At 45.3% G+C, this 22344-nt stretch overlaps 1 protein-coding gene across 4 annotated transcripts; it reads left to right on the forward strand.

Moving 5' to 3' along the window:
• The first annotated feature begins 309 nt into the window (after positions 1-309).
• On the forward strand, positions 310-20553 carry TGIF2 (TGFB induced factor homeobox 2). 4 transcript variants are annotated; one of them, XM_083619109.1, is made up of 3 exons: positions 310-702; positions 4450-4688; positions 16598-20553. In XM_083619109.1, exons 1-3 carry the CDS (start codon positions 684-686, stop codon positions 17192-17194), a joined length of 855 nt encoding a protein of 284 aa, XP_083475235.1. In that variant the 5' UTR covers positions 310-683; the 3' UTR covers positions 17195-20553. The 4 variants fall into 4 exon arrangements, with proteins under 4 accessions (XP_083475235.1, XP_083475234.1, XP_083475236.1 ...); XM_083619108.1 differs by lacking the exon at positions 310-702 and adding an exon at positions 942-998; XM_083619110.1 differs by lacking the exon at positions 310-702 and adding an exon at positions 1131-2117.
• Positions 20554-22344: the final 1791 nt, after the last annotated feature.

Here is a 22344-nt window from a genome sequence, read left to right on the forward strand (position 1 = left end):
CTGAACACCGTAAACGAGATTAGATTTTCTTGTTCATTTAATGAAGAAAATGCTGATTTTGTTATAGGTCTTTGATCAGAAACTCCCCCTCCCCAAAGAGTGTTAATAAAAGCAAACAGTGGCATGCAAGCGTGGGCTTTTTCTTATCTTTTCGGGAAAGTCCTTTAAAAGTTTCACTGGAGTTTTATTTGAAAACAGAAGTTGCCCCTTTTTTCCGGGAGTTGTAATTTTGTTTTGTTTTCGTCCCGGCTGGTACCACCCACCTTCCGCCTGTGCCCCTCCCCCACCTTTTCAAATTATCTTGGTGGGTGGGTGGGGGAGGGAGGGAGGCGAGTGCAGAGCCTTCCTTTAAGGGCGGACTAGGCTGGATGGATGAGCAGAGCGGAGGAGCGGATCCTGGGAGCGGGGATCTGACGTCAGCGCAGAGGTAGTTTCCCTCGCGAGCTGTCAGACCGTGTGGCAGGTTAGGTATTAAAGGCACTTTGAGCAGCGCCGAGACCCCTCCTCTTGAGCGGCCGCCGCGCGCGCACACAAAGAGAAGTGCCCATCGCTGCGTCCGGCAAGGATCCACCACCAGCTGCGTCAACGCTCCCTTTTCTTGCCAAGGCGTGGATTGAAACACCGCCGGGAGCGGAGCCAGGAGCTTGAAAGGGGCGGGTGGGAGACGCTGCGAGAGGAAGAAAATGAAACCGACCGGGAAAAGTAAGTCTGGGAAGTTTGCTCGGGGTGCATATGCACCCCCCCCATTTTCTTTTTGCTCGGCAAAACTTTGGAGTTCTCATTTTTTATTTTGCAAAAGCGTGTGGGGCATTCTGAAGACTGGAAGCACTTGCAAAGGGGGCTCGGGGGTTTGGGTTTTTTTTCTTTTGCAAAACCGCTGCCTGTTTTCTCAAAGGCAAACCGCAGGCAGGAGAGGGGGGCGGTGGAGGAGGAGGAGGAAAGAGTTTTCGTGGGCGTCCAGAGAATGGAGCGCCCTCGTGGAGAACCGGGTGGTGTGTGTGCGCACGGAGAGTATCCGATCGGTGTTTGCAAAAACTCTTCAACTTTGCAAAAAAGAAAAAAGAAAAGAAGAGTCTAGTGGGTGGGAGAGAAGAGGGACAAAAAAAGCACCACGAGGAAAGAGGAGCGAGAGGAGGGGGGACGGACGAGAAATGCCTTCCAGGCACTCAGCTATGCAAAAGCGAGCGAGAGGCGAGGGAGTCGGGGAAGAGGATCTTTTGTTCGGTAACGTTCAATGCAACATTGCGAGAGAGATCCAACTTCTTTCCTGCCTTTTCTCTCTGAATGGAGGTTCTTCTGTTGCCCGCCCCCCCCCCCAGGTCCGGCTTTCTTTAAAGGAAACAAACACAAACCTTTTTTTAAAAAAAAAAGATTTCGAAGGTTTCTCTTCCCAAAGCTGCTTTCTTTTACTTTTACATGCTTCTGTTCCCCCTTGATCCCAAAATGGCAACTTTCCCAATTTTTTTCTTTTGCAAACTCCTCCCCACATCTGCTCCCCCCACCCGCAAAGAAACAAACCCCTGGCGATTTTGGACTCTGCAAATTTAGGTTTCTCTTAAAAAAAAAACAAAAGCAAAACCTGATTTCAAGTGCCTGTAAAATGACAGCTTTTGGGGGGAGGGGGTGGATTTGTTTGGAGCAAAGCCGGGGTAACGCGTGCTCCTGGGGGGGGCGCGAGTTTCTGTTTCTTTTGGAACAAAGAGAACTCTGTCTAGGCATCTGTCACTCAAGGAAAGAGACACAAGAAAAACTTTTTGCGAGAGCGTTTCTCGTCTTCCGATTGCTTTCGGCGCTTGGGTGCTGGGGACCCCTCTTTTTTTCGGGGGGTGGGGAGGAGAAGAGGTCTCTGCTTATTTCGACCTTGCCTCTTGGTCACCCCCCATGGAAGGGATTCGGAGGAGGCGGTTTTGGGGGTGAGAGCGGCGATGCAACTGGCAGAAAACATGGAGTCCAGGCTTGTTTTGTGTGAAGTGGGATGGAAGGGATTTAAAGAAAGAGGTTGGCCGGGGGTGGGGGGTTGAAGCGAGGTTAGCTTCGCTCTCCCACGTTACTTTTCCTTTTGAAACTCCAGACCTGAGTTCATTATCAAACCAGCGCCGGTGGGAGTAATCCGCGAGGTATTTTCGTGTGTGTGTGTGTATATGTATTTTAATTGCTGCTTTACTAAGTAGCAAACTTCTGACACGTGATTTGTCTCGCTTGAATTCAAACGGAAGAAAATGAAATGTTTGATCTGCCTTTTCTCCTCCCTCCCCCTTTTCCGCCCCGGTTCGGATCTATTTCCAATTGCATTCTCTTTGTGTAGGAATGGACACGGCCGAGGAGGCAGCTTGTTGCTAATTTAACTTCCTTTTGCTTGCATTTTGAGGTTTGGGGTTGGTGGGTGTTTTGATAAAGTGGACGATACGCGGGGCAAACGTAGCTCACCAACCCGCCCCCAAAGCAAAAACAACCCGTGCTTTTAGCCTGACTCTCCTCCGACCTTCCTGAATTTTTTGCATTTTAATTTTTTTATTATTATTTCGCTCTGGGCTGGATTTTGTCGTTCCCATGTGCAGCTGGCGGTGTGGGCAGTTCAGGGCCAGGAGGAAACGGCAGCAGCAAAAAAAAAAATAAAAAAAAATTGCTGCTGCTCCTCCTCCTCCATCCCTGATGAGATGCAGACTTGAAACAGGAGAGAGAGACTCCCTCACATAGCCAGCAGCTCCCCCTGAGCCCTTCTGCATTCGGCGTTGCCTGGAGGAATAGGAAGACGAGGATCCATTTGCTTTTGCAGCTTTTTTTTTTAATAGGCACAAAGTTTTGCCCTTTTCTCTTCCTCGCGGGTGGGTGGGTGGGTGGGGGGCGCGCGTAGAGGAGAAGCGAATGCGCGCTTGCATTTCAATGCACTTGAATTTGCCTGGCGTTTTTCTGCGTGTGCGCGCTTGCTGGGGGTGGATGCGGACGTGTTGATCTCCGAGTGCCTCCCTCCAAACAAACTCGACCGCATGTCTGGAAAAAAGGGCATTGAGCTAACCTTAAGCAAACTTGGAAGTCTTGACGACTGCTTGGCCCACCAGTTTTATATATGTTACCTCTGTCGTCCTCCCTCCCCCCACCCCTTTTTGGGGGGAATGTAGAAAAAAAGTCTCTACATGTAAAGGGCTTTGGAGAGAGGAAACTTTTAAGAGCTGTAAGGCTGCAGCCACCTGGGAGACTTTGTTAATAGTGGACACTTGCTTTTTTCAGTCTGATCCCCCTGCAAAGTAAAATGCATCTTAATTTCCTAACATTTTGTGCAATGCACTTTTAACATGTATTGGACTTGGCTCAAAAACATATTAATGAATGAATTTTAGTTGTTGTTTTTTAAATACAATCATTCTGGTATGGGTTGGGGGATCGAGGTCCAAAACAATTTTTTTCATTTGGAAGGGGAAGCCATAAAAATACCTCTTTGTCAGAACAGGGCAAAACTGTTAGAAGTGTCAGGAGTTTCACATACAGAAAGGTAGCCGTGTTGGTCTGCCATAGTCAAAACAAAAAAATTTTTTTTCTTTCCAGTAGCACCTTAAAGACCAACTAAGTTAGTTCTTGGTATGAGCTTTCGTGTGCATGCACACTTCGTCAGATACAGTAAAGAAAGGAGCCATATTAGGAAAAAATACTTCTGGGGTTTCTAATGAAAACACAGCGTCATTAATGTTCTTTACAAGAACTCTATAGTTCTGTGATTTTAATACCAGCAGTCTCCTCCTATAGAGCTTATGGCACAGCTTCATAACTTACTTTAAAATATTGTAGATCTTTAGAGTATGTAGAACACAACTCTGTAGAGTTGAATGCCAAGCACTGCTCTGAATTTGACCATAGTGCAGAGTACGGATGAGGAACCTGTGAACCTCCAGTTGTTGTGGTTTGATTACCCCATCACCCCAGGCTGCGTAGTCAAACAATCATAGAATTGTAGAGTTGGAAGGGACCCCAAGGTTCATCTAGTCCAACCTTCTGCAATGTAGGAATCTCTGCTAAGGCATCAATGACAGATAACATCTGCTTAAAAACCTCCAAGGAAGGAGAGTCCACAAGCTCCCTAGGGAGACCGTTCCACTGTCTGTCTAGTCAAAATCTCCTTTCTTGTAACTTGAGTAGTCAGTGGTCAGGAGTGACAAGAGTTGGAACCCAGCATGCTTTGGAGAGTCAAATGTTCCTCATCCCTGCTGTTGAGGGTGGCCTTTGCACATCTTCTGCCTCAGTTACCCATCTGCAAAAGGGCAGCTTCACTTCTCCTTTTGTGTGCTATACAATTGTGAAAAGGAAGATGAGCAAGATGCAATTAGTGAAGGACCTTGTTAGGTACACCTGCAGTGACTGTTGAACACAACCTGCCTCCTTGCAGCTCTTTCACACCTGTGTGCTGGTAATTCCACCTGTGACCCATTGTGTCTTGCATTGTCTCCCACATCCCAGGCTTGAACCAAGACAGATCTGCCAGCAGTTCCACCATGTCGGATAGTGACTTTGGGGAGGATGATGGGAGCGTATCTCAGGATCCGTTGCAGCCCGGCAAGAGAAAACGAAGGGGCAACCTTCCTAAGGAGTCTGTGAAGATTCTCCGGGAGTGGCTCTACGAGCACAGGTTCAATGCATATCCGTCTGAGCAAGAGAAACTCAGCCTTTCTGGGCAAACAAGCCTCTCTGTTCTTCAGGTATGAACTTCTGTATAATCCTTTCCTAGCAGGTTGTCCAGTTATGATTTCTTGGATACACAGGGTTGCCAGGTGCAAAAGAGGAGAAGGCTTTGGTACCTTTAATAGCACTGCAGAGGAAGGGATTTTGGCAGGTGTAGGTTGAAAGCTGAAATTCCTTCTGCTCCATTGCTGTTAAAGGGTACTGGAGCCTTCACCTCTTGTGCCTATGTATAAGAAGTTGCAGATTTTTTTTTAAATTTAAAAAGCCTGTTAGCAAAAATAAATCCAAAAAGTAAAAACAAACCAGCTTTTATTAGGCTCAACTAAAATGTCAAGGTAATTAGCAAGCTTTCCTGTTCCTCGGAGCTCTTCTTCAAGCTGATTAAATCTCTTCACCCCCCAACACAAAAGGAAGGAGAAGCTGGGCATGATGGGAAGAAGTCTCAGGGTCTTAATCTTGTGTTGGCCTCCGCCCTCCAACCACTAGGTAATACTATCCAATTCGGCCTCTCTTGACTCTTCCCCCCCCCCCCCGCCAGTGCACAAAAATTAACCTCCAGCATTGTTAATGTAAGGACTATCTTGTTTTTCTTTACTTCTGTTCTCTGCCTTCCAAGGGACATGCACATTCTGCTTAGTGATGGGAGCAGATGCAGGTAATTGCTACTTTTCATACCTTTAAAGGGGTGGGGGACCATGATCATTCTGTGTGTCCCTGTAGCTGCATCTTGGAATCTGTTTTATTCCCTGCATGTTAACTAAATAAGTCTGAAGAATGCCTCATGTACTTCATCTTAAGGTTGTTGGATAATGCAGATTTTGAAGAGTTTCCACCATTCATCTGCCCTCTTCCTCCCTCTTTGTCTAATATCCACCCTGAAGAAGAATTCTCAGGAGTTCGAAAGCTTTGGCATTTTAGTTTTTCCTAATAAGGTTATCAGTTGCATTGTGTAGCTAATGTTCAGCTCCACCTTTTGCTCTGAATTTGAGTTAGATGTTCTTAATGATGTTCTTAATAAATGTAACAGGAATCGTAACTTCTCACCCCCTTTTACAAAGAAACAAGTTGGGTGTCCCTTTTCACCTGTGTTAAAGATCAGTAATCTTAAACCTGCTTTCACAAGTTAGCTGAATTTAATTAGTACATAAACAGATACACTAAATGATTTTGCACCAAGGAAGTCTGGAGGACTGGGCAAATCTGCAATATGTTATGAATTTAAGAATGCCTTATGGGCCAAGATCTATAGCCATTTCTTTCTATTGGGTTGATTTTGTTTGGTGTGCAATCTGAAGCACATTTTATAAATATATGTGCACGTGAATCCACTGAAATAAGTAGTGCTTAACTTGCAAGTAGAATTGGGGTGTCAAAATACTCTAGGCTGATTTGCAATCCTATTCTATTGTAGTAATGTCACTACTTGAATTAATTCCAGTCTTTTGCATGTATTGGGTAGAATCAGAGTTGGGAGAATGTATTGTAGGCCATCTGGTAACCTAAACTGTTAGACCTAGTCCTGCCCTCTGGGGCAGTGGAGAACAAATCTGCCCTTTTCTATGGGCTGGTCTCTCCAGGTAGCTTATTAAAAGTGGCAACCATGTATAGCTGAGTGTGAATTTTAACATACCAAGAAAGATCTCCTTAACAGCACAAAATTAAGTTACATTCTGCAACAGCAGATAATTTGTATGGGAAAGTGAGACAATAAACTATTTAGTGATTGTCAATCTGGAATAAATTATTACTGGGGGTATTAGGGTGTGCATGACTCTTAAAAATGATGGCTAATCTTTTTGGAGGGCCTATAAATGCCCCTTATGTGGACTCTTAAGATGAGTTTCTAGTCTGGCTTGCTGTAAACCATCATTTAAAATAAACGATGGTTTAAAATGAACATGTGTGTTTCTCCTAGGGGAATAAAGACTACAAACCAGAGATTGGTTTGTTGTTACATGCAAGGTAGCACTTGTGGCTTGTTTGTCTCCTCACAAACTACTGTGGTAAGTCAACAACCCACCTTGGCTTACCACTGTGGCTTGTTAGGACACAAAAGAAATGCAAGTGGTGGCTCTCATGTAACAGTTTATTTCCTCTCTGGCATGTTGAAGAAAAGTGTGAAGCATTGTCTTGTGAGCATTGTGCACCAGGACATTGCTCACTCACGTAAATCCATAGTTTATTTCATGCTAAACTATGGTTTACCACGGCATGTTAATGGGGCCTATATGGTTCGAGTCAGGATTCCAGAAGACCTCCATTCTTGGATGGTCCATCCTTGGTCTTCTACTGGATTAGTAGGGCAGAAGGCACTGAGGGTTGAAGAATAGGGCTGCAATTTGTCTGTATTGATGGAATCAAAGCATTTTAAATCTATCCATTTTGTGCTTGCCTTATAAATGTACAAATTTTCTAAGGACCCCAGTGTACTGCAACACTGCCCAGGGAATCTGTTTATGACCAGCAGATCCTTGCAAGGTCTCAAGGAATGTTGGGCAGCTAGGCCTTTGGGAACCTATATTAATACTGTTGTTATTACTGTTGTTTATCTACTGCTTTCATTTCAAAAATAAATACCAAGGTGGTTCACAAACAAAAACCAGCAGCAAAATAGCAAAAACAAAAAAGCCAATGATAAAAATAAAGCTATTTGGTAATTAAAATACATAGTAGTAGCTAAACATGTATTAGAAATTAGAGGTTTAAGCGAAGCCGGTATAATCCTCAGCTACTTCCCTAGGGTGAAGTACTATTAATAGAAGGGTAAGATTTCTCCATTAAGTGTCTGGGCTTTGCTTTTCACTTCCTCATCCTTCAACTCCACTTTAAGGCATTTCTTGGCAAGTGTGTGTGCCTTGAGGGGGAGTGAAAAGCAGGATATGAGCCTAAATGAACAGTTGACTTGGTTTTAGGAACAAAATACCCAACTGCCCCAAAGGTGTTCCCGTCTCTTTCCTCCTCACAAATGCTTTTTGTCTGTGGTTGTACTGGGGGAGGGGGAAGGAAGCATAATTTAGAAATTAAGAGAGAAAACACTAAACAAATCTAACCCAGTCCTTAACAGTTTTAGCTGAACTGTGCCCTGTGCCACCCACTCAACACCTGATGTGAATTTAGCCATTTACTATTTGCATGGAATCAAGTACAGCTGAGGGGTTCCTTTCTGTGTGTATTTGGTTGTTGCCTCAACTTTTGGCAAGGTGTGCTTGCCCTTGAATGCTTGTGAAACACACCTAGCTTCCCTATCTGTCAAGTCCTTTCCAAGGATTTGAAGGAGAGGCCAGGGTTTTCGGAAATAACTAAATAAATATAAGATATTCTGCTGGGTCAGTCTAGTGTCAGGAGGGTAACGAGACTTCTGCTTCACCTGGCAAGAAATGCAGGAGCTAGGAAAGGAATAGAGGTGTGGCTGAGGCCAAGAGTGGGGTTTCCCCTGCCCTGATTCATCCTTGGCTACAGAGTTTGTTTTTGGAAAACTGCATCTATCTTCAAAGAGCAAGCGTCAGATTTCTACCTGTACCCTGCAGAGACTTTTAGAAACACAGATGTTTCTATGCCAATGTCAGGTGCTTGTCACCAGGTGCCTGGATAATTTTTATTTTCTGGGTCTGCTTTGGGAGCAAGGGTCTTGCCCTAATATTGAAAACCATTGGCCTGTTCCATGGTGTGAAACCAGGGCTTCCTGTGCTTGACAAGTACCTTAAAAACAATGGGTGGAATTCAGTGTTGCATTTGTGGAACAGTTATGTCTGATCTCCCCTCCCCATACACTGTTCTGGGGGTTCTGCTGACTCCCCTCTGAGCCAGCTTTAGGGGGGCACTGGGGATGGAGAGGGGGAAAGCCCTTGCATAGGACTTCTGTTGACAGGGTTCAGTGTTAAGCTAGTTTAGGACTCAGAATTGTTTATAGAAAGAGCTTCTCATGCAACCTGGTTTAATATACCATAGGAATTCTTGGGTGGTGTGTGTGTGTGTGTGTGTGTGTGTGTGTGTGTGTGTGTGTGTGTTGGTGGGGGAATCAATTTAAAATATTGTTAGATGGCTTCCCCCGCCATATATGAGGGCAGTAGGCTAGCTTAGATGGTGCAGGGCAAGGCCTGTGTGGCACATGCAGCTCTGTTTTCCAACATATCACCCCCCACTACCTTTCCCTCAACATCTGCCACCTGAGGCAGCCACCTTACTATGTCCAATGGTAGGACCGGCCCTGTCAGGCTTCTTAGGAGTTCCGTGAGAAACACCTCCAGGGCATGCATATTGAAAACTGGGGAATTAGATCTTGGTTGCTTCATGTAAAAGGAAGCTTCTTAAAAAGTAGTGTTCTGAAGTAAAAACCAGTTTCTTTCAGGTGAGAAAATCTATCTTGTATTTTTAAAAAGACATTAGACCTTCCTTACTGTAACACTGTTCTATCAGTGCATACCACATTCCAGTGGATTGGGTTTAATTTGGTTAAACGTTCAAATTGTGATTGCATGAAGTAAGAGATTAAACTGTGCACGTTGTACAAAGTGAAATGGCCGAAATGTTAGCTGTATGCACTTTACATCCTGAAAGCTTAGCGATGCTCAAATACATGTTTGGTTGGTTGTTTCTAACAGGTAGGTATAGTAGTGAACGACCTTATGGTTCAGCAAAGAAACCAAAACAAAATTCAGACTGCTAGGGCAATGCCACGTTAGTTCCCTTCACTTGAAGGGGGTATGTTGTGATTAGGGGGTATGTTGTGATTGTGGGGAAGAAGGGCCTCTCATATGTAGGCTACTTCCCGGTAAACAACCTTGCTGGGGCCTGGAAATCTGTAGGTGGGGCCAGGAGCAAGTAAACGGTGAAGTGGGCTGTTATGCAGTGGCCTTTATCCGTTCTGTTGTGTTTTGCAAAATCTTTCTTTATGTGGTTTGCCTCCCCACAAATTGCATTTGTTTACAATTTAAATACAAAAATGAGAGGAAGAAGAAGGATGAAAGGGGGGCTGTTGGTGGTTTCTTTAAGAGCCTCTGGCATGAGTTCCGGCCTTTTGGGTTTCTCTTTTGCTTTCCCCGCTCAGGACAGAGGTCCTAAGTCACTGGGAAGACAGGGGAGAGACTGTCCCAGCTGGACTCTCTTAAAGGAGCTCATAACAGCTCAAAGTCTTCCTGTTTCTAAGGAAATACCTCCAGGTGTCATGATTTAAATGAATCTTACAGGAAGCCCACTATCAGGGCTATAGCCCTGACCTGTGGCTTTCCCCTCTCACCCTTCTAGCTTGGAGCAGGTGGCCTTAACCCCAGTTGCGTACATGTTGTGGCCTTTGGTACTGGCAACAGAGAACAAAACCAGTCCTCAGGTTTGTTGCCATTCACACAAATGCTGCTTAAGCTCTCAAAAATGAGGTGAGCATACCACCTTTTCTCATTGTCCTTGCTTGTTACTGGAATTGCAGTCTTAACCAGCTGCTCAGCCTATCTAGAATGCACACTTGATTTCTGAATCTGAAAATTCTCCAGCTACAACACTTACATTTGCTAAACAAGCAAGTGTAACGTCAGCAAAACTAGCTGAGCGGTGCTGCATGGATCCAGACAGCCCAAATAGAAATCTAATACAATAGTTAGATAGATTTCTGTTTGGGCTGTCTGGATCCGTGGAGCTCAGCTAGTTTTGCTGGTGGACCCCACTGACAAGATTGCATGGGGCTAAGCCTCCCAAACTAGCTTGTTGCCAAGCAATATCACTTTGGGTTTGGGAGGTCTGCATGGTGCCACCCAGATTTGTTCTGGGGGTGACCAGTTGCTTGTGTCATTAGAGCTGGCATAGTTAATTGTGTGTGTCGGAGGGGGGGGGAATAAACAAGCATGGCTTTGGATGCAATAGAAGGACATGTAAACCTAAGGAGTGTTGTTGTGGTTGATCCAAAATATTCAGATTGTTTGATCGATGCTGCTTAGCCTTGTGAAAAGGACAAAAGTGCTTTTTAGAACTGACTATTTGTGATCAGTGCATTTTGGCCTCTCTTTCTCTGTAGCAGAGAACTGTCCCCACATAACTGGGGTCACTTGGGTGCCTGACTCACTGAACAGCTAGTAGCATTCCTTGCAAAGTTCTGAGCTTCCTTTGATAGTTCCCATCTCTCTCTCTACTGACCAAGCTTGGTGCTCTTAGCTGGGATCTGACTGCACAAGAATGCTTAGTCTGTTCTGCTTGGCTTGCTGTAAGCACAAATATTCCGATAACAAGTTGCAGCTCTTGCTTGTATGCAGAGAAGGAGTTGGCTTGCTGAAGACCATCTAGATATTCAAGGTCACCTTCTGTATTTCTAAAAGCAACATAAATTGCACCTTTTTCTGGTACAGTGTACTTGTGCACAGATGTAGCTGAACATAAAAGTGGCTGTGAGATTTCTGCATGCAAATGTTTACTGGGACTTAATGATTGGTTGCTTGTTTTATGCAGTTAGAATTCGTGTGCAGCAGTGCCTCAGTTTCTCTACATACGGGGCATAAAAGGCGTACAGCTCATTGAACTTGGAGTCTTCTAATCAGTAACTGGTAGGATCCCTTTTCTCCTTGCTTAAGGGGCTTTTAAATTTGTTCTTTTAGCAGTGAGACTATGGCAGGGTTGAGAGCTGGGTAATTTCCATGGTGTTAAGCAGCAAGAATAGTGTCAAGAATATCTCTTCTACCCATGATGGCTATGCTCTGCCTCTGTGGTCAGAGGCAATATGCTTCTGAATACCAGTTACTGAAAATCGCAGGAGGAGAGTGCGTTATTTGTGCTCAAGTCCTGCTTGCAGGTTTCCCAGGTTTGGCCACTGTGAGACCAGGATGTTGGATGAGATAGACGTTTAGACTGATCTAGCAGGTGCTTCTTCTGTTCGAGAGCCAGTGTGGTGTAGTGGTTAAGAGCGGTAGTCTCGTAATCTGGTGAACCGGGTTCGCTTCCCTGCTCCTCCACATGCAGCTGCTGGGTGACTTTGGGCTAGTCACACTTCTCTGAGGTCTCTCAGCCCCACTCACCTCACAGAGTGTTTGTTGTGGGGGAGGAAGGGAAAGGAGAATGTTAGCCGCTTTGAGACTCCTTAAAGGGAGTGAAAGGCGGGATATCAAATCCAAACTCTTCTTCTTCTTCTTACCTCTGAGGCATTGTACAACATTGGGGGGAGACCCTACCTTTCTTCTGTCATGGAGAGTCTTCACACTTATTCAGGCATAGAAGAAGGGCAGAAGGCTCTCCTTGGTGGTTCTGTGCTCTTACCAGGGCAAGACGGGGGAAGTCCACATTGTGAATATGCCTGCAGATGTGTTCAACCTAGAAGTGTTTTAAATGTAAGCTGTGTTGAGCTGCCAGCTTCTGTTTTTAAGTCTTGTAAGCCATGTGCAAGGAAACCCCCAACTTCTTGCTCCACACGTATGGAAAAACTGTGTATACTTGTGAAAGGAGACCAGTTTGAGGCTTTGGAAACATGGTGATTGTTTTCTTGAGGCGGGTGGGGAGGGGATTAAAAACAGGGAAATTATTGAGTTTGTGTTAACACGTATCCCCAGGGAAAATATTTTACAGAGCTGCTGATTTGCAAAAGATACATCAGTCTACTTGATTTATTTTCCCATAATTGTTCTCTTTGAAGCACTCTTTCATTTTGGTTTGGCTTTCAAGAAGGAAAAATTGTTCTACACCCTCGTGTGTGACGTGAAACAAATTGCACAGGCAGCAGCTGTGCTTCCCAAGGTCTTGTAACCAGCTCCTCATGGAGTTGCGCTAAGATTCCTAGCGGGCTTCTTTGGCAAGGCATCCAGAACTTTTGCTAATTCGCCAAATGGAAACGTGATTGTCCCGTCCCTCTCTCTTCCGAAGAGTGCAGTTGCACATGTTCGTACTGTGCAATCCAAGCTGGTGCCCTCCAGCTGTTCTAGACTGCAACGCTAATCAGCATGGCCACGCTAGCTGGGGCTGATGGGACTTGTAGTCCAAAACAACTGGAGAGTACCAGGCTGGCAAAGGCTGCTCTAATATCTTAATTTGTTCCTTTACAACTGTAATCAAGCACTGTGCTATTGTGCAGTGTGGCTGCTTCATGAGCAGTTGCATAATGCTGTTGTAGGTAGAGGACAGAAGAAGGCTAATAATAATGATAGGCCTCGAGACCTGAGAGACTTAGTCTACAGAATGGTCCAGAATTGCACAATACATTTCTGCTGGAGTGAAGCACTACCTAAGGGGGAAATAGGATGGATAAACATTGTTAGTCCTTTAAATGGTGAGTTCATTGTTTGCTATAATTGAGCTTGGGTAGGTAAAGGACCCCTGGATGGTAAAGTCCAGTCGATAATGCCTTTAAATGAAATCTTTTGTTGTTGTTTAGTCGCTTAGTCATGTCCGACTCTTTGTGACCCCATGGACCAGAGCACGCCAGGCACTTCTGTCTTCCACTGCCTCCCGCAGTTTGGTCAAACTCATGCTGGTAGCTTCAAGAACACTGTCCAACCATCTCAACCTCTGTCGTCCCCTTCTCCTTGTGCCCTCCATCTTTCCCAACATCAGGGTCTTTTCCAGCCAGTCTTCTCTTGAGGTGGCCAAAGTATTGGAGCCTCAGCTTCACGATCTGTCCTTCCAGTGAGCACTCAGGGCTGATTTCCTTAAGAATGGAGAGGTTTGATCTTCTTGCAGTCCACGGGACTCTCAAGAGTCTCCTCCAGCACCATAATTCAACAGCATCAATTCTTCGGCGATCAGCCTTCTTTATGGTCCCGCTCTCACTTCCATACATCACTGCTGGGAAAACCAATGAAATCTTAGCTATATTACAAGTATATTTTCCCCTTTTGTGATCCTCATAGAAAACTCATTCATATTAAAAGATGAGGTGCACGCGGCAAGAACGGTGGAGAGAAAAAGGGAGAGAAGGAAAAGAGGTTGGGCAGTTCTAGAAGGAGTACAGTGGGTGAATTGTAAACAGGAATTTAATATCCAGTTTACTTTCTTGAAACATTTCTACACACTTTCCCACATCAGTCTTGAGGAGGCACACAGCAACTTTAAAATAAAGGGATGAAAGCAGCTGGTAACCCAGTGCAGATTTTTAAAAAAGTGTAAGAACCTGCTGGGGCCAGACTGATCTCCACTTCCCAGTGGTCTTCCTTGGGAAAGAGGTGTAGCAACTGACCCAACAGCCAGGGATGGGGAACATTTTTCAGTCGGAGGCCACGTTCTCTCTCTGGCTGCAGGCCAATGGAAGGGGCCAGTGTGCGTTCCTGTCTTGTATTTATTTATTGTGTGCATCTTACTGCACCCAGGTACTAAGAAGTCATGGCAGGTATGAAGACAGTAGAGATGTTGTCCTGCATTTAGGCAAGCTCTTCTAGTGTGCCCTTCTTGGTGGTCATGTTGTTGTTGCTATTATTATTGTAAGTCCTCTAGTCTCTGCAAAATATTTCCATGTCTCAAATTATGAATATTTATGACTCGACCAACCAGCTTGGAAACTTCAGTTTCCATTTCATGGAGAGTTGGTGTTCTGCCCAGTAAGTACCAGCCTTCGCTTCTGGAAAGTTTTGGACTTGCTTTAAAATTAAGTGAACTTGCTCGGATACCTTGCAATGTGTCTTAGCAGAGGCCCAACCAGATGCCCAATAATTTTCTGGTTTTCCTTGCCCCCTTGTGTTTAGCCAGATGCAGTTTAGCCAGATGCAGTTCTGTAGTATGAAAGGAATGTAGACTGCACCGCTGAGAAGTTTTTGAAATAAATTGCCAATTAATTTGCGAACTGTTTGATCACAGCCGATTGGTATGCACATTTGTTCATGAATCTGTGAAATGGGGAAATTTCATTTAAATCAGCAGGTTGTTCTTTCTATGCCAACCTAGGCAACTTGTTGTCTTCTGTGTTTAAGTTTCACAGAAAACAGGTGCACTTATTTTAGTGGGGGATCACTTACTCTGTTTCCTGGGGATTATCTTTTGCTGGATTCTTGTTTTTAGAAGAGTTTTCCACTCTTGATTACCATGTGCACGTGCATGTATGTGATTGGTTTTCACTAGTTGTACGCCTAATCAAACTATACATTTTTTTGGAAAAAGGATGGGGGGGGGGCAGGAAACAGCCATTGCTGTTTCTTTGCAGCCCCTGGCATCGGTTTTGCCCCATGCAAGCTCTGATGTAATGACGAAGGGAGCCAATCCCAAGCTCCTGTGAAACGTGGCTGAGGGATTGGCCTTTGGGTCCAGCAGAGTGGGAGCTTCACCCCCAAAGGCCTCTTAGCTGCAGTGGCAAGCTCTGCCACCAGCGTGCCTCTGCAGATGGTGATCTGTCAGTAGGGGCAAAAATGGGTGTGTTGGGGGAGCTTTCGGATCCTCAGGACCCGACAACTTCCCACTCCCTTGACAAGGGAGAGCCCTGGAGCTGGCATAGTTCTCCACCCCCATTGCCTTTGAAACCAATGCATTGGATATTTTCTGTCTTGGCTAGCATGGGCTTGACTTGGGTTTAGGAAGAGGCAGTTCCTTCTCCCTCAACCGCGCCCCTCCCCAACCTCTGTCAGGTTGCTCTGCCCATCTCCATGAGATTTTTTGTGCCGGATCTTAGACTTGTTACAAAGTGTAGACCAGACTTTCTCAGCCTTGTGCTTTCCAGATGGCTTGGATTACAGCTCTCATCACCCCACAGCTGGAGGACACTAGGTTGGGAAAGGCTGCTGTGGGCTCTGTCTTCATATCCAGTCCCTTCTCTTCCTTCCTCTCGGTTTCACTGAACCAGGGCTGGTTGCTCTTTCGGTTTTTACCTTTGTCATCCAGTTCGGAGAAGAGTTCTGGGAAACTGGAAAGTTTGCCTATCAGTTTAAGTATTGTCCCATTAATACTTTTTTGGTCTTAAACCTCAACTCCTCATACTTCTGAGCATAAGGGACAGGAAATGCTCTGGTACAAATAATTCAGTAGATCAGTCTTTGGGTACTGTATTCATGAGAATAAAAATGGTTGCTGGATTATAACTGACCGGAACTGGAGTGGAACTTGAGAGAGGTGCACATTTCTCTATATTGGCTTATTTTTAATTTTTAAGCCCTAGATTGCCCTGTATAAAGGAAACATCCTGCATACTTTCTATTCACTCCTGGACAGATCTGGCAGGAGAAAAGGCATGTCAGGAATCTTGGAATAAATGGTCTGTGCTTTATCCTACACTGGCTGGGCAGAGCACCTAGTTTGCATGGAGAAGTCTCAGGTTCAGTCTCAGGGGGTTTTGTGAGAATAAAAGGAGAAAGGAAAGAGCCACAAATGCTTTTTTTAAAAAAAATAATTTTCATTATCACCATTTCCAGAATCACATTCAGATATACATTTCCACCGATTTCCCTTCTTCCCTTCCCTGATTGCTTTAATTTCCCCACCATTCCTGCATATTCTTATATATCCATTTAGATGACTCCCCCCCCCCCACTATTCTTCCTTTATTATATATTCCCAGTACTCTTTTAACTATTTTGCATGCCCTTGGAGAAATGGCTGTATAGGAACAGAAGAGGAGTCTTGTTCTTCTTGCCAGCAGCCCATCTAGTCCACAGCGGCCAACCAGCTGCTTCTGGGAAGCCAGCAAGCAAAACCAACAGCATTTGCCCTAGTTGTGATTCCTAGCACTTGGCATATTGCTTCCAACAGTGGAAGCAGAACATTGCTGTTCCGGCTGGTAGTCACGGACAACCTTATCAGTCATGAAAAAAATACAATTGGCTATTGAAGCCTCTGCATTTCTCTCTCTTGCTCACTCACCTCTACTTAGAAAAATGTGCCCCTCAACTTCCAGTGTAGCAAATGCTTTCCTTTTGCACCTTCTCTGTTGTTTCCCACGTTACAGGTGGGCAGAGTCTTAAGTCTAGCACCATAGCTGCTGCGCGCCCCCCAAGTCCTTGTTCCCTGGCATCTAACCGAGCCCTGTGCATTTCTCCCTTAGATCTGCAACTGGTTCATCAACGCCAGGCGCAGACTCCTCCCAGACATGCTGCTTAAGGACGGCAAGGATCCTAACCAGTTCACCATTTCTCGCCGCGGTGCCAAATCTGCTGATGTGACGCTGACCCATGCAGCCGCCGCCGCCGCCACAGGGTCCGGACTCCTCATGGTGCCTCCTGCCTCCTCCGCCTCCTCCAAGGTGCTCTCCATGTCTGTCTGCTCGCCCATGACCTGCCACCCTGCCCGGTCTCTGGCCGGCAGCTTGACTGTGGTGACGAGTGAGCAGGAGAGCCCTCGCCCCACCTTCCAGCGGGTCAAGCTTGAGCCTCACCCCAAGCAGCCGCAGCTGAGCGCGACGGGCAGCACTCTGGCTCTCCTGACCAGGGCAGATGCCGCCAGTCCCACCAGCGGACTCTTCAACACGCCACCACCGACTCCCCCTGAGCTCTTTGGAGAGGACTTCAGCAGTTTCCAGTTGCTGGTGGAGGTGGCCTTGCAAAGGGCAGCTGAGCTTGACTCGCAGAAGCTGAGCGGGCAGCTGCCTCCGTCACTGCAGAGAGAGGCCGCTGCGCCAGCCCTCTCCAGAAAAACCAAGTAGCTTTCTCCAGCCACTAGCTCCTTTTGGAGGCTTTGGGGGTTCCCCTGCTCCTTCTCCCAAGTTTTTCTGTTGGCCTCTGCACTGAGGGTCCTCCCTGCCAGATGTTAATGCTGTGATATGGCTACCCCTCAACCCAGGAGCAAAACAAGCCGAGGCTTCCTTGGCCGTTTTGACGCTGTGCTGCCAGCTCACCTCGGCCTCCAGAACGAAACACTTTCTCCGCCGCAAAGCAGGAGGACAACACATCCTTTGGCTAGCATTTCACTTTTTCTGGACCTTGGCAGCATCCTTTCCTCCTGTTGAAGCCACATGGAGGACACTGTCTGACTAGGGGGGTGCCTGAACCACGCACAACCTGCTCTTGAAAGGACCGAGAGGCCTTAACGTGCTCTGAGAGAACATGGCTGGCGTTCTGTTACTGTGACTTTGTGATTTATTTTTTTGCTGTGGAGCATCCTTGTGCAGAGGTCCTTCTCTTCTCCCACTTTTTTTTGAAGCCTGCTGACATGGAAGAGAACAGGAAAAGGGTCCAATATGTAATGGAGGAGAGATAATTAAAAAACAAAAAAAAACCAAGTACCTTAAAAATACGAATTATGGCGGGGAGGCGAAATGAGTGATTTCACCTCTGCCCAGAGAATCCTAACGTGTGTCCTTTTGGGGGGCGGGTGGGCAGGGGTTGTTTCTGTTTTGCTGTTTCTGTAGCATATCTTCTTTGACGTACTCTCGGTCTGGTGTGCATGAGTGGCTGGCCCCTGCATGTGGCCTAACGGGAGTCCCCGGCATGAGCAGATTTAACTGGAAATGCTAACGTTTGTGGCATCCCTCTCTCTTTCCACTGGGAGGTGGAGAGGGGGAACAATCAACGACCACCCTTCGAATACTGGTGCCAGTTAAAAAAAAGTATGGTGCTGTTTGAGCAATTTTATTATTATTATTTTAGGTGCTGGCTTTTCGTGACTTCATCCATTCCTCCCCCTGTGTTTTCCCCCATGTCATGTTTGAAGATGTGCAGATGTGATCAAAGTGGCAGGGAAGGATGCTCTGCTGGCAGGATGCTGGCTGAGACACAGCAATAGGGCATTTCAGAGGTTGGGGAGGAGGGATAGGATCCGAAACAAGACTCTTTGACTGTGAAGTTGCTTTAATCAACCCTTTCTTCTTCGTTTTTCATTTTGAATTTTGTTGGTCGTGGACTGTAACTCGGGAAATCTAAGGTGTCTTTATGGATGTGCTGACAAAACTACCTATAGAGGGGGGCGGAAAACACCAACCTCCTGACTTTGTTTTGGATCCTTGCTCTCATCATGCTGAATGTAGTTTCTCTTTTGCTGATGGAGCACAGGTGCCCTCTTGTGGCCAGGAAGGGAGGTTGAACAGAGTAGGGTCTTCCATAGTGAATTACAACCTCTCCTGCAGACTACAAGCTGTGTGTGACCCTGAAATTGCCTCCCTACATGATTTGATGTGTCCCCATGTACTTGGCAGCCTTGGCAGAAATTTAGACCCACCTGATAATATCTGATCCCCCCTGAGCAGTGTTTTCCAAACTTGGGTCTCTAGCTGTTTTTGAACTACAACTCCCATTATCCCTGACCTGATTCAGCTAGCTAGAGATGATGGGAGTTGTAGCCCCAAAACAGCTAGAGACCTACATTTGGGAAATGCTTCCCAAGAGAGAGGGTGTGTGGAAGCCTGTGGCCCCACCAGATGTTGCTGGAGTTCCAACTCCCATCATCCCTGACCAGTAGCTGGGGGGCATGCTGGTTTGGATGGGAGGGAGTTGGGAGCCCCAGCAGCATACGCAGGGCCATATATTCTTCATCTGTGGTCCATGCCCTGGATTTAAGGGGGTGGGAAGCTGGGGGTTTGCAAACTGCTAAGACATGCATACATTTTTCATTGAGTTACGTTCCCCCCCCCCCTTTGGCCTGAGACCAGGAACTTGCAAAACACAGAGTGCCCTGGGTGATATGAACATCCACCTTTTTTATTTTAATAGTGCTGTTTCACTGTAAATGTAAGTTAAATAGTGATCTATTATATACACCTATATATCTTGAAAAACACTAATTTTTAGAAGGTGTTAGCCTAATTATTACGTTGCATGAATAGTAAAGCTAAAAAGCCCAGCAGGATGCAACTTTTCACATTTTTGATCTTGAACTAGGTGTGCAAACCTGGTGTCGAAAAATGACAAGGACAGCAGTGAGTGCATTGGAGAACTGGAACTAATAGGGTGGGAATTGTTATGGGCTTAATGGAACATTGTGGTGTGCCTCCCCCCTTTTGCAAATTACAGATTTAGGGCTAAGATTGGTACAACCTGTAATTGCTGCTGCACAAATAATTGCCTGCTTTCCTTTTGTTGGTACTTTTTGATCTTCAGTGATCCTTTATCAATCAGCAGGGTATAGCTTAACTCTGTCTAGAGAGCTGCCGTTTTGACATATTGATCCAGAAATTTGAATAAGCAAATACATTGCCAAATTGTGCTGCTTTCTGTTTTGAAAAGCCTGAAGAGCTGCCTTGTAGCATACTTGGTTTTTTGTTTGTTTGCTTAATTCTAAAATCTTGTGGATTAATTTGACTATTTGCATTCAATCTCTGGAAGGTGGCTTCTTCCATCTCGGTTCCTATCTTGTTTTCTGGATTGTGGAAGCAAAACTTGACCTTGCTTTTTTCCCCCCTCCAAATATTTTTTTATTGATTTTCCAAAAATTTTTAGACAAACAAACATAAGTCTTAACTGTACTTAATCCAATCTTAGTAATATTTTTAAGTGACTTCCTTGAATCCCCCTGGCTGAATTTCAGTCTATATTATTATAACAGTTTTCCAAAATTGACCTTGCTTTTTATGGGTTTTCAAGAATTATGTATCCCTTCAAAGTGTCACTGAAATTGGCGAGATACTTTTAAGCAGCAGCATCCCAACTCCAACTGAAGATACTTAAGTCATGTTCACACTCTTAATTAAAAATGTTTGAGTAGTTTCCCCTCCTCTACCCTCAATTAGGCCCCCTTGACTTGGATTGGCAGCCATTTGATTAGAATTGTGCCTCCATTAAATGAAGCAGTTTGAACCTTCTTTCCTGGCACTGCAGGAAACCTAAGCAGATCTGAAATTTCTGCACAGGGTAACAAGAGCAATGTTTCAGTTCCTACAATGCACTGACTGTTCTTGCTGTATCTTATTTGTCCAAACGATATGGAGACCTTGTTTTTGATGGGATGGGAAGTTAAAAGAGGACGAAAAAATAGAGAGAATATTCTTTTGTCTGATGTTTATGAAGCAAAAAACTACTGTAAATAACTGTTTTGGATTTTTTTAATCAATAAAGTTTTTTTAAAAACACACCACACCTAGTTTGTATGGTCTCTGTGCAGAAGAACTCAGACCTTCCTCTCTGGCTCTTTGCATCCAGTGTTGTGTGAATGTACGTACAGGTGCATAGAGTGAATGCCCTTAACCCTATGCAGAGGGTCATAAAAGCAGACAGCAGAATTCTGTAATGTAGAAGCTTGATTGGTGAAGGACTTTGGCATATACAGAACACAACTTAGTCATTTCTTCTTAGTGGCCAGGTGTGCTAGCATATTGAAAAGGGGAGCTCTCACTGGCAGAATCAAAGCAACAATCCTTGACATTTCTAAAGTAGGCCACGTACTGTTTTTGTACAAAATACTTTATCTTTTCAGTGCATTGGCACCCTGCTTCCTGAACAAATCAGTGGCAAGAGGGTTGTGCCCCCTACTTTGGGCAGAGGGGGTTGAATTTTTTTAAAGTGTCATAAATATATTAGGAGAAGGGCAGGCAGGCAAATGCTGCACTGCTAGAGAGAGCTCTGCCCTCTGCATCCATGAAATCTTCTGCATCCATGGGTACTACTTCTTCCTCCATGTTCACAATTACGACCAGTTGCTGGAAATCACAGGAGTGGGAAGAACAGAAGGACTCCTGTGCTCAGATCCTGCTTCCCAGTTTCCTACAGGCTTATGGCCACTGTGAGAACATTTGCAAATAACTCCTGGGTATAAAAACAAACCACCTGGTGGCAGGCTAAAGGCCTGTCAAAATGAAAAAGTGGTGGAAACCATCATGGTGGTATGCAAGCTGGACCTGCAAAGGCTGGCTATAGACCAAAGCAGAGGAGGTTAGTCACTGCCAGCCTTTAGGAGTAAGTTTCCTCCTCTGATGGTCTGAAGGGCGTTGGAGAGGGACCTGGGTGCATCCCTGGACCCAGCTAAATTGGGTAAAATCTGGACCATTGACCCCAGTCTCTCATAACAAGAGTTTTCCTAGACTCCTGGATTCACAGCCCAGTTAGACTGGCCAATACACACTGGACTGAGCAGCCACTTGATGTTGGAAGGCTGCCCTGGAAAAGGTACCTACCAGCACCTATTGTGGGAATGTGGTCTAGTTTGTCCCAAAAACCAAAGTGTTGAGAGACATTTGTTCTATATTAGGCAGGAGACTGATAAAAGATCCCAAATCATGTCTGCAAAAATAATGAAGATTAAAATAATCCTAGGTTCTCTCCAAGACAAACTTGGATGGGTGTTTTTTTCAGGGTGGGGGAAGCCTATGCAAATTCATGCACATTCAGGAGGATCTATTTTCACTGTACTGTATCTTAACTCTTTGGTAAAAACAAAGCATCTGTATGTGTGTGTGTGTGTTCTCCCCGTCCTTTGGGGAGAGGGAAGGGTGATTCGGGGAAAGGGAGAGAGAAGAAACCGGAGACGATTCCTAACATTCTAAACAAGACCATGGGCTGGTAAGGGTTGGCAACCCTTATTACGGAAGCATGCTGGCAAAAGCCTGCATCAAAAATTAATCTGAGCATCCTCATTCCACACATCAGACAATAGTTAATTGTAGGTGGCCAACATGAACTTTTGCAGAAATCAAAACATAATTCTGCTCTGCAATCTCAGGACTATCACTCAGGGTCTCCCATTACTTCCTATTCCTCTTACATTTGATCTTAAAGATCACCGCTCTTTGAAGAAGAGCAACAAGCTTAGTCGCCATCCTTTGTGAACTAAGCAGCTCTTCTGAGTGTGCTCTGAGACAGTGGCCAGGTATGGACCCACGCCTCACTGGAAATGCTACATTCAGCCAATAAAATGATCTCAAAGTCA

The sequence above is a fragment of the Podarcis filfolensis genome, assembly GCF_964270895.1.
Source record: "Podarcis filfolensis genome assembly, chromosome: 6".
In the NCBI taxonomy this organism is placed as follows: Eukaryota; Metazoa; Chordata; class Lepidosauria; order Squamata; family Lacertidae; genus Podarcis; species Podarcis filfolensis.